Here is a 12,659-nt window from a genome sequence, read left to right on the forward strand (position 1 = left end):
ACCACTTGGTTGCATTCAAGAGTATCAGTGGAACAAGACAAAAAGACTAAAGACTTAAAAACTAAAAAGAAATGACAACTAAATACAATGTATGATCCTGGATTGGCTCCTGGGCGGGGGGGGGGGGGGGGGGGGGAGGAAATGGCTGTAGTGGACATCCTTGGGACCACTGGTGAAATTTGAGCATGGACTATGCATTAGATAAGAGGATTCTACTGTTGTTGAATTTCTGAATTTGAAAATTGTATTGTGGTTATGTAAGAGAATGCTCTTGTTAGGAGAAACATGCTGAAGTAATTAGGAATGAAAAGTCATGACGTCTGCACCTTATTCTCAAAAGGTTTTGTAAAGTAATAATCACCACCACAACAGTAACAGCCTTTATTATTGAGAGAGCTGAAGCAGATTTGACAAAAGGTGAAGAATTGGTCAATCAAGGTGTAAAGGGTTTTAGAGTGTTCGTTTCAGTACGCTTTAACGTGGGTTTGAAATTTTCAAAATGAGATTTAACAAATTTAAGTGAGGATGGAAGTGGGAGGAGCTCGGTATGACACTAATTAATCCATTGATTGAAAGTTTTACTTGTTGATTGGGATGAGCTCATCTTGTTTTATAAATTGATGTCATCAAAAAGGTTGTTGGCCAATAGATTTCTTTTTACCAGAGTTTTCCTGTTCTGTAGTCACTTTTAACACTGTGTAATGTCTAGATTGGTAAAATAGGTGTTTTATAAAACACAAGCAATAATTTGAAGTAATGGAAAGAATAAAAGGGTAGCGGTTTGGAGGTTTGGCTTGGAATCTAGACCCTGCTGTTGACTAGCCCTGTGAACTTTGTTTTATCTACCTCATCTGGGAAGAAACATCTGCGAAAGGATTTCACAAATGATTCATTTGTAAATAAAAGGGATGGAGCGATTTTGACTGAGTTGTTAAATCCTAGCTGGATTGACGGAATAAAGATCTGTTCTGAAGATCTTTGCCAGTAGAATACACTCTTACTGTGAGTATTATTTTGAATGTGGTCCTGACTGATGTCTTTTACTTTGGCCATTGTTTTCCAGAAAGTAAGTGACTTTTTTCTGGGTCTTGTTACATTTTTTTCCTAAGTGCCCCCAACCCTTTGGAAGTGTTAATAAACAGTGAAATGACTGAGAGTAACGGGAAGATAGCAAGGAATAGTTCCCGGAAGATCTCTCGGAAGATTCCCATTTGTTTTTTTTAGTAATGCTATCCACATACTGAAGAACATCTTAGTACTTATTTGCTAAATACCACTGCTGTGATTCTGTAGCAAGCTGTTTTCTGTTATGTGTTCCTTCAGTAAGATTTTTTAAATTTAATTTTTATTTTTTTATTATATATTTTTTTAAAGTTTATTTTTATTTATTTTGAGAGACAGCAAGCAGGGGAGGGGCACAGAAAGGGCGACAGAATTCCAAGCAGGCTCTGCACTGTCAGCGCAGAGCCTGATGGGGGGGCTCAAACTCATGAACTGTGAGATCATGACCTGAGCCAAAATCAAGAGTCAGACGCTTAACCTACTGAGCCACCCAGGTGCCCCAAGATTTTTTTTTTTTTAATTCAAGTGAACCCAGGACAAGATTTCAATTTTTTCCACTCAAGTCCTGGCATAATGAATTAATCTGAACCCTTAACAAGAGGTCACAGCAAAAACAACCACTAGCAGGATTGAATAGCATATGATATCTTCAGGATGAAAGGTCAAGACGATGCTTTAGAGCAGTAGTTTTTAAACCACTGGAGACAGGAGTGAGGGAAAGGTTGATAGGATTTTGTTTTCATTTTCTTCCCAGAACAGCTCTGTGTTGGTTTTACATGCTAGGCTTCCAAAGGCTTTTAGGAGGAATACTTGGATTTCTTTCTTTAAAAAAAAAAAAAAAAAAAAGTCAGTTAATAGAAATGCATTGAAGGGCTTCTATTAACCATCATTTCGGTTTAAATAGCTAGGTGACCTAAATTAGTATCTACTTAGCAAAATGTTTTTGTTTGTTAACAGAAACAGATATGCAGTATGCCGCAAAAGTGTACCGTGATGATCGTCTCCGAAGGAAGGCAGATGCCTTGAGCATGGACAACTGTAAAGAATTGGAGCGGCTGACCAGTATTTATAAAGGAGGATGAACTGGGATTGTGTTTATACCTTCTAGTGTACTCTTAATTTCTTCCGTAAGTAAGTTTAGTTTCATCATGAGAGCTAAAGAAAAAGATTGGATGTTAACAACTAAACTGAATGGTTGGTCCCTGAAATCTTGGGCTGTTTGTGACCTACTGGCTCCTTTAAATAGTAAGGAACTGAAAACTAAAAGTAACATTTTAGTTATGCTTCTGCAGTTATTTTCACTTTAAAAGCTTACATTATTCCTAAATAAAATGTTGTGAGAAAGGATTATCACACCTGTGGCAGTTTCCAGTTTTAGTAGTTCTCCATGTTTCCTTTTGTCATGTAAATATTTCTGGAATGATCATTTTGTGTACATACGGGTTACTACATTTTTATTTAAATTCTTTCAGCATTTAGCTCCATGAGACACTTTAGTTTAAACTGATAGAATAAATGTCCTATGAGAAAATCACGTTTTCCTTGTCAGATGTCGAATGTTGGTGGAGTTTAAGCAATGAAACTTTTTCAAAAAGAAAAGAAAAAACAAAAGCTGTTTAACTTTGTGTAAATCTTGTAGCATTATCAGCTTAGAGGGAATTGATATTTTTAATATCGCCATTATATTCCAGAATATATATTGAGATAAATGAACTGGTGTAGAGTATCAGTTTACTATTTAGTTTTATGAATTGCTAAGCCATGCATAGAAATGAAATGCTATACTGATAGATTTTAAAGAAAATATGAGGAAATGGCTATGTAGATATTAAACAGAAAGGGTCTTCAACAGTAAATTGCACTTATGTCATTTGCAATTCCAATAATTATAAGCCCCTCAAATGTTTATATATCTGTCATTGAAGGCTGCTAAGATTTATGAAGAAGAAGACCCACCTGTTTTGTCCCCCATGGAAATTTTAGTTTTTTCTTAGTTATCATTTAAGCAGGATCTCAAGTAAATGGGTTCTTCTACAAATGAGTAATAAAAGAAAATACTACTAAAATGAAGCTTCGTGCCTTTTAACCTGATTGCCAACTCTTAAACATATAAGTAGATTACAGCACACTTCTTTGATCAGAGCATGATCTGTTTGGCCATATGCAACAGTGAGCAGAAATATAGCAGCAGGTAGAATAGTGATTTATAGCAAGTTATCCTTACAAAATTCTGAGCTAAAATCTATTCACCATTGAGTAATTCAATTAGTCTAATAGGAATAAGCTCTCTGTAATTCAACCCATAATATAAATTATAAAAATAAGCTGGAAATTGAAGTTTTTGGTGCCTGTATATTGAGTATGAACCTATTTGATTTCTAGTCTAACAGCTGTAATATTTTAATGATTTTGCTTCATACTCAGTTAATGGAACACAAATGCATCTTTGGTAGTTTTTTTTTTTTTTTGGTATGTGAGGGGATGCCAGTTAGAGTGGCAGTGTTCTTTTATTTAAAGATTTTTTTTCTGAATGTAGTTAATTTTATAGCACCTGTTGAATAAAACTGCTAAAATGATCATTCTTTTTAAAAATATTCTCTTATATCCCCTTTTCCAGGTGAATCAGTAGAAATACCTGAATGAATTAGTGGGTTAAACTAAACAACATACTGTTCCAGGAAAACTGGAGAGCTAAACCAGTTTTCTTTTAGAAATATTTAAAGAAATAAAATAATAGCAGTGCTAAAAGAAAATACAAATTTAAATATGTTCTTGAGCCTGTAGAGTGATTTTTTTAAAAATAAGGTCATAGCATTCTAATTAACTTTGAAAGTTCATGTACATCAGAAAACTTACAAAAATTTAAGAGAAAAAATCTCATCCTTTTATTTTTCCAGCTTTAGTGGGAAATTTACACTATTGTGATTGATGCTAATGTGAACTGAACTCTTGTTGAGTGATTCTTTTTCCCTTAATCTCGGCTTTTTAAGGGGATTCATGTAGTTATCAAATGAAGTGAAGTTATATGTTATGGAGTCATGTGTGGCTTTTGAACAGTATTATATTTCAGTTGCATTGCTGCATTCCATCACATTTCATAAAATGTTTGGGGGAGTGTGTTTGAGAAAATAAAATTTTCAGACAACTGTGCGAAATACCTGATTGAGTGCCTGATAATTTAAGCCACGTATAAAGTATGCAAGGAAAGATTAAGTCCTTAATGTCGTCTATATTTTGGTGTAAAGACCCAACCAAGTGTCTTAGAATTTGGGGTTAATTCTACAAAGTAAGAGGGTTTTAACTATCTTGAGATAGAGGATGTTCATATTTTCTACTCTTCTGATAAAAATCTCAACTTTTACCATCTTATTTTTAGCTACATGAGCTTTGCAATTTCATTTGATAACTTATACTATTCATTTTAATCATTGCCTCAAAGCTCTCAATCTCTGAGTATTGCTTTACTAGCTGTTCTAACTAGTATTTGAGAAGTTTGGCCGCAACTATATTTATTAATGCTTTACATTTTTATCCCTTTTTACATACATACGTATAAACATCATTGTCCTTGTAAGGATTTGGGGGAAAGTAAATAGTATCTTTTCTCCTCCTTTTTTGATTCCTTAGTTCCCAAATAGACTGGTGCTAGTCATTTATAAGCTTCAGAATTTATTTTGATCAAATCTGAGAATGTCATTCTCAGTGAGAAAATTCAAGTTTTAATCCATCTAGTATGTAAAAATAATATATTTTGGGGACGGATTGCATTTGAATGCTTAAATAAGTATTTGTTTCATAGTCATTGCATTTTTATTTATAATATACACAGATTTGGTAGAATAAATCTTTAAGGCATATATATGCCAATGCATTAAGCCACTCTGCTTTTGTGTCAGCTCAGGTGTTCACAAGAATAGGAATGTGGAGTTTCAGCCCTTCACTGTAATTGCACTTTTATGCTTAAGTTTTCTTCCTGTTAAATCTTCAGCTACACTAGTATGTAAAATAGTGTATAGTGAGAGAAATGATCACCCTCTTCATTTCTCTTTGTTGCTCTGTTGTAATAGTTTTAAATGCATCTGTTTTTTAAAAACTGTGACATATTCTTAATAACGTATTCCCACATATTTCGTTAAAAATTAAATCTCCCGCTTGTGTTAAGACAGTGAAACATTTTTTGATGTTGACTTGAGAACCAAATGAGCCATCTTTCCAGTTAAGTAAGTGTTACAGCAAAGGACCATATAGTTCAAAAGGAGAATTTGTGCATTTATTTAGTTTCCCCAAATGAAGGTTCAGGACTACCCATGTTACTATCTGTCTTCATACTGAGTGTAGCAAACTGAAAGGGCATCATAATCTTTTTTTTTTTTTTTTTTTTTTTTTTTTGTCTGAACAGAAAAAGTCCTGAAAATGAACAATAGATCTGAATTTTAATCTTTGCTAAGTCGCCGAAAAACCATGTCTGTTGGCCACGTTGGACAGTTGCCTAGTTAAAATCCATAACATCCTCTATAAACCAATGAAAAAGGAGAGAATAGTATAACAATAACTTATAAAACATTTTTTTTATTTTAAAGTACAAAGAAAAAGTGAGTAGAATGAGGATCTTCAAAGAATTCTTATACATCCCTTTAATAATCTGACAGGCAACATAGTCCTAGAATTCAGGCTTCCTTTTTGGTTTCCATTACTATTAAATAGACACTTTCATGTAAATGGAAACATTTTCCCTCAAAACATTAACTCAAAACATACTCCTTATATTAAGGATTATATAACCGCGTGTTTTGTAAGTTCCCTGTGTGTAACTTTTTCCTGTTGGTATGTGATTCGTTCTCATTTAATTTTATTATCTGCTGGTTTTGGGGCCAATGGACTTGTGAATATTCTGTGGACGTGTCCATGTATAGGTGTATATATATATATATATTTTTCCAGCTAATACCTCAAATGTGTGATTGTTTAATATATACCACACTATGTTTGCACAGAGCAGGGCTTCCAGTAGCCATGGATATTCTTATTTCTAACTTTGAAAATCATTCCACAGAATTTCATTGGTGTGAATTCTTTCTATCGATCCGTTTCAAATTTTAAACAGAGATTCCTGTTATAAGGCTCATACTTCAAATATAACTGTATGTTTCTGTATCTAGCAGTGGAAATATGTCAGGGTAAGAAGTGTTTCTTGAAGTGTCTAGTTTAGTAAGTTTTTATTAACATTTGGGACTACTGGTCACCGGGCTGTCTAGTGACTGCACAGTGATGACACCCGGCATGAATTTGAGCAAGTCTTATTCACTTTGGCCCAGGAGTCAGGCCATTCCAATCTGATTCTACTATGCCATTTAAGAGTGCCACTAAAATAATAGAGGTTTTCGAGTGACACTGTAGTATTTTAAGCATCGATTTCAAAATGAATTGTTTTTTGAGTTGGCTGACCATACCAATGAGAAGAAAGAAACTCACACATAAATGGTATTTTATAATTTATTTATATTAAGAAATGCTTCTTACCTATTTTGGTTTTGGTTTTGTTTTTTGGATAGCTACATAAGACTTTTCCACTTAAAGTTTAAATCATGTGTTTTTTAAAGCTGCAGGTAGTTTTCAAGGTGTGATGGAATTTTAATGGAAGCCTTGTATAAGTTAAATGAAGTGATACTGGTAAAGGAGAGCTAACTTTATTTGTCTATAGTGCATTCAAGATTATACAATTAGATTTAAAAATGAAATGTCTGATTTGTAAAATACTTACTGTTATATCAGACTTATAAAATAAAATTTTCTGTGTGAGAACTCTGTTAAAGAAAATGCACTTGATTTTTAATGAATGTCCTGCTGAATGATTTGTGATGAATTTTTGTCTTTCAGTCTCTGCAGTTTATCTCAATATATGAATAAAAAGAAGGTCTGTTCTCACTGTAAAGGATTTGTTTTTCTCATGTTTGATACTCTTAATATGCACTTTCTTTCATTCGTTCAACCATTCAACAAATGTCTGAATGCCTGCTGTATCCCAGGCAGTGAGCTGATTGCTGGGAATTAATCACCGAACAAGACAAACATCCTCAAGGAGTTTATGTCTAGCCAGAAAAATAAATGTCAAGTAAATAACTAATTATAATTATGATGAATAGTACAAAGAAAAGTCTAAGGTACAACGAGAGCATATGTCTAGAAGATGTAACCTACTCTGGGAGGGATGATTAGGGGAAGTTTCTCTGAGAAAGTGAGCTTGAGCTGCAGCCCAAAAGATGAGATAAGTGGTAGGAGTGAGGTGAATGCTAGGAGATACGGTTCCAGTGGAGTGTGCTAAGTTGATAAAGCATAGAAACTTTATACCGGCGTGAAAACAGGCTTGCATGAGAACAAACTTGTATGATTATGGCATAGGAAAGGCAGGGTAAGGTAGGGAATTAAAATAGGATAGGGGCCAGGTTCCATAAGACCATATATAGATTATGATGATGATAATTGGACTTTATTAGAAAACCTTTGAGATTTTTAAGGAGGGAGTTACATAATGAGATTTGAGTTTTTAAAGTATCATTTTAGTTTTGTGCCAGGAAGACTGGAGGGCAAAAGTGAATGTAGGATTGGCAAAGGAGAGATAATCATGACGTGCACCAGAGTAGGAATACAGATAAATGAATGATTTTGAGGGAGATTCAGGAGATAGAATCAAGAGAATTATTTGTTTGATTGGATTTAGAATAAATAGAGGCAGAGATTAAAAACTTTCCAAAAAATTTGGCAGTGAAAGGGAGTAGAGAAGGATGTTAGCTGGAAGAGGATGTGGTTTCTTTTCTTTTTTAACATTTATTCATTTTTGAGAGACAGAGTGTGAGTGGGGAAGGGGCAGAGAGGGAGACACAGAATCTGAAGCCGGCTCCAGGCTCTGAGCTGTCAGCACAGAGCCTGGCGCAGGGCTCGAACTCAAAAGCTGTGAGATCATGACCTGAGCCGAAGTCGGACGCTTAACCCACTGAGCCACCCAGGTGCCCTGAGGATGTGGTTTCTAAAGAAGGCTTCTGTGTTTTCAATTATTAATTATATGTGATCTTATTTATTACATGAGAGATCTGTTTTATTCTGTTGTTTTTCATTCTTCTGTAAAGGGGCAGGTAGAAAGTGAAAGAGTAAAGATAGAGAAAAGGGGATAGTTAGCAGTAAGTGCCCGATTCGTCCAGAAGATATTAGTCCACTGGCCAGATGGAAAAATTACTTTAGCTGAGAGACCACCAGCATTCTTTCAGAAAGGAATGCACAAAGGATGGGTGCAAAGGCAGGTAGGTTTGTAGTGCTGGTAGTAAGATGTCATGGCTTGCTTGCATTGGCTTGATGAATAGGCAGTTTCTCTGTATAAAGTGGGGGAGGGGAAAAGAAAAATAAACAGAGGCTTAGGAAGAAGACAGTGTGAAGGAATTGTCAGCTCACTAGTGAAAAAGTAGGATTTTTACAACTGCTGGGTCGGTGACAGAATTTATAGTCCATTAAGTCATGTGTATTTTCTCCAGTCTAACCCAGCAGCCTAGGCATAGGCCTGGAGAATACAATTCGTTAAACTCATCCAAATTTGGGGTTCTGGCAGGCAGGAAAGAAGGTAGGAGAGTTTAAGATGTTGACAAGTGAGGGGTTCAGTGATTGCCTATTGTATGCAAGCCAGAGATGAGTGGAATTAGTGATTACTTAAGTGACTGCTGAAATCCAGGGTGTGATGACAATGAGTGGTAGTAGAAAAGAGAAAGTTATTGCACATGATCTTGCAATTGTGTTCTCAATGGGCCAAATCCCAAACCATAGCCAGAATCAATATTAGCAAGACATTTTCCAACTTGGCCAATCTAAGTGATAACATTTTCCTTTTTGTATGTTGGAGAATCGGCAAGACCCTCCTCATGAGTTTGAATGCCAACTAGAATTTTCACATAAATACTGGAACCAACCTAAACCAAAATGATTAGTAATTTTTCATAGGAAAGAGGGATTAAAAAAATTGAGGGGTGCCTGGATGGCTCAGTCAGTTAAGCATCTAACTCTTGATTTAGGCTCAAGTCATGATCTCAGTTTTGTGAGTTTGAACCCTACATTGGGCTCTGTGCTGACAGCACAGGACCTGCTTGAGAGTCTCCCTCTCTCTCTCTGCCCCTCCCCTGCTCGCACTCTCTGTCTTTCTCAAAAATAAATAATAAAAAATGTAAAAAAAAAATCAAGATATCTCTGCCATATACAAAAACTAAGAGAAACTTAAGCTAAAAATAAGCAGAAACAAAGGCTTTTGATACAACCAATAAAGTTAGAACTTCAACAACATGTGCATGTTTAGCTATTTAATAATATATGCTAGGACCCTCTCCAGTATGCTGTGTACTAGAAAATTCAGTTAACATAAAAATTTTGGGCATTCATATATACAGTTTCTACTAGTTTCTTCCTAAACCTCAGGGATCATCTGGGACACCCCACTTTGGAGATCTAGTACATAGTGCTGATAATCTTTTAGGCCAGTAAATATTTCCCCTAGTCCTGTATCAGCAGCAGTGAGTAAATTCAAACACACCAATCTGAGTATGTAAGGAACTCTCCCTTTGACTGGAAATCACCACACTTGGAAATTAGAAATCTTGTTAGTTCTTTCAATTTGAGGACGTGGTGGTATTTGGAGAGCTTAGGAAGCTGTGTTCTCCCTTTTTGTCACCCGAAAAGAAAAACAGCAGTGTTTCCCAGGTCAGCTATCATTTATTGAGGTCGTTAGGATGGAAAATGTCAACACGAAAAGTAGTACTTGCAGAATTCAAAAGAACCTGCTACAGTTCATTTTTTTTTTTAAATGTTTATTTATTTGAGAGAAGTGAGAGTCAATGGAAGAGGGGCAGAGAGAGAAAGAACTCCAAGCAGGCTCTGCATTGTCAGCATGAGCTGGACCCAAGGCTCGAACTGATGAGGCAGGAGATCAAGACCTTAGCTGAAATCAAGAGCCAGACTTGTAACCGACTGAGTCACCCAGGTGCCCTGAGGGTTCATATTTTTATTAGCCTCTAAACTTGGGGGCAGGGGCACCTGAGTGGCTCAGTCGGTTATGCATCAGACTCTTTGATTTCGACTGAGGTCAGGATCTTGAGATTCATGGGTTCGAGCCCTGAGTCAGGCTCTGTGCTGACAGCTCAGAGCCTGGAGCCTGCTTCAGATTCTGTCTCCCTTTCTTTCTGCCCCTCCCCTGCTTGCACTCTCTCTCAAAAATAAACACAAAAAAAATAAACTTCGGGGCAAATGGTGAGGGTCAGGAGTGGGTAAGTTTTAGTCAGGATCAGGATTAATACTTCTTTTTTTTAAAAAGTTTAATCTATTTTGAGAGAGAGAGAGCACGTGTGTGAGCAGGTGGGGTGGAGAGAGGGTAAGAGAGAATCCTAAATGGGCACCATGCTGTCAGTGCAGAGTCCGACTCGGGGCTGGATCTCAGGAAACATGAGATGAAGACCTGAGCCGAAATCAAAAGTCAGATGCTTAACTGATGGAGCCACCCAGGCACTCCAATAGTTTCTTTTAATCACTGTTATTCAACAAATACTGAATGAGTGCCTACAGAGTGCAAGACATTTAGGCATTGGTAGAAACTAATGACCCAGCTTTTTATAGTCTCAATTGGGGAAATAAACCAAAACTATGACACATAATTATTCACAAATATCAATTATTCTTGGTAACATATAATAGAATTCAAGAGAATGTAATCTGTGAGAAGATATTATTGGAAAACAATATTTAAATAGCTAAAGTAGAAAGTGAAGGGGTTCAGAACATTTCACCCCAAAATATACTTTAGGTATATTATTTTGAGCTGAAATCCCTAAGAAAACAGATGCACCAGGGGTTCTTTGACTTCTCCCTTTTTACCAAAAAGCAGGTCATAAAATTTCCTGTGAGAAAGGGGACCTTCTTCTACCAGGAAGAGAACATTCTTATCACCAGAGGTGAGACTGACGCCAAAATGGACCTGTACAAACAAGTCTACTAAAATAATCCTTATCTTCCATTAGTTTCACTCGTATACATTGTGGTCACTGTCCCACAATTTACCATCCCTTACCCAAGCCCCCCTTTTTTGGTCACATCCCTACAATTTATTGCTCTTTACATAAAAAGGTATATAAAGTTTGGGCCTAATGGCTTCTTTGGATCTTCATTTCCTTTTGAATACTCCCATATAAACATAAAGCTATTAATTAAATGTGTTATGTTTTTCATCTGTTAATCTGTCAGTTTTGCACCCAGCCATAGCACCTAAGAGGTAGAAGGTAAGTTTTTCCTCCCCTACAAGAGAAACAAGCATTTGAGATTAAAGGACCCTCAAAACCAGTGTGGAGAAATAATAACCAGTGATGGAAGGACGGGGTAATTAATTTTGCTGGAGTATAGGACTCACATTAGAATGCATTCAGAAGTAAAAGAGAGTATGTTTGTGTCAGATTAAAGACTGTCAACTTTATCATTGTCTGCAGTGGTACATCAATACAGGTTTTTTGAGCAGCAGTAATATACATTGTTTTGGGAAGGTTTATGTGGCTATTATTAGGTGGCTATTAATATAGTCTTGCTAAAGAAAATAAGGGTTTGAATGAAGAACTGGAAAAAATGTAGATGCAAAAATCACTGTTGGGAAAGACAAGCTGACATAAGGAACAAAATGGAAACAATACACACACATTAGGAAAAAAAGGTTTATTGGAGAAGTTTTTGGAGCTTCTGAGTCAGAACTGACAATAAGACATGCATGTAGAAATATCCAACAACCCACAAGCAGCTGAAAATGTGAACCTAGAACTCTTGACGAAAGGTGCAGACTTAGGACTCACATTCTCGGGAACCTGGAAAGAAAAAAAACAAAGACAAGCTTTACATGTCATCATCTAGAGAGGAAACTAGAGTGGGTGAGGATCTAAAATAAGTGATGCAGAATCCCAGAAGCTAAGAGATCCAAGGGTTTAAGAAAAAGGAAGTGATCTTCAACCATGTGAGTTCCTGTGGAACTGTCAAGTTCACCTGTAATGATGAGGAGAGGTCATCCGTAACACCTGGGAACTCTGCAGTTTGCCATTTCTTCCTCAAGAATAACTAGGAAACAAGCATCCGACTCTTCACCACGTCTTGGGCTAGAGTTAGTGCCTTTTGCACTCCACTTTTAGGGACTGGAGTTGAAGATGAGTTGTCCACCAGTTCTGACAGTCTTCATTTTCTTACCACCTACCGTAGGTTTTTGTTAAATGTGCAAACAAGCAAGACACCAAACAAAAAATAATACGGGCATCCTTAAAAGGCGCAGAAGGCTGTCCAATGTCTGCATTGTCGAAGGACTCCAGAAAGCCCACAGCTCCTGTATTCAATCTAGACAAGACCTTTTGTAAGAGCACGTGGGTGGCAACCAGGAAAAGCCAAGGCAGATTAGGGCACTGGGGTCAGAAACCTATTAACCTGGGACTTCTAATCACAGTCATCGGGCCTGCCGTTCAGTGTGCAAACACCACCCCCTTCAAATTTTTTCACCTACAAGAAAAGGTGGACCTGGAACAACTAACGAAACTTACACACCCTCT

The 12,659-nt window shown here is 36.5% G+C and overlaps 1 protein-coding gene across 2 annotated transcripts in view; it reads left to right on the top strand.

The window, feature by feature from the left end:
* The window catches only part of DNAJB14 (DnaJ heat shock protein family (Hsp40) member B14), a 46,493-nt gene extending 39,499 nt beyond the window's left edge, over positions 1–6,994 (top strand). For both annotated transcript variants that reach the window (XM_058721814.1, XM_058721815.1), the window contains one exon: positions 2,020–6,994. In XM_058721814.1, the coding sequence (XP_058577797.1) occupies positions 2,020–2,144 (125 nt within the window). In that variant the 3' untranslated portion in view covers positions 2,145–6,994. The remainder of the gene's footprint in view (positions 1–2,019) is intronic.
* The last annotated feature ends 5,665 nt before the right edge of the window (positions 6,995–12,659 follow it).

The sequence above is a fragment of the Neofelis nebulosa genome, chromosome 3 (genome assembly GCF_028018385.1).
Source record: "Neofelis nebulosa isolate mNeoNeb1 chromosome 3, mNeoNeb1.pri, whole genome shotgun sequence".
Lineage (NCBI taxonomy): Eukaryota > Metazoa > Chordata > Mammalia > Carnivora > Felidae > Neofelis > Neofelis nebulosa.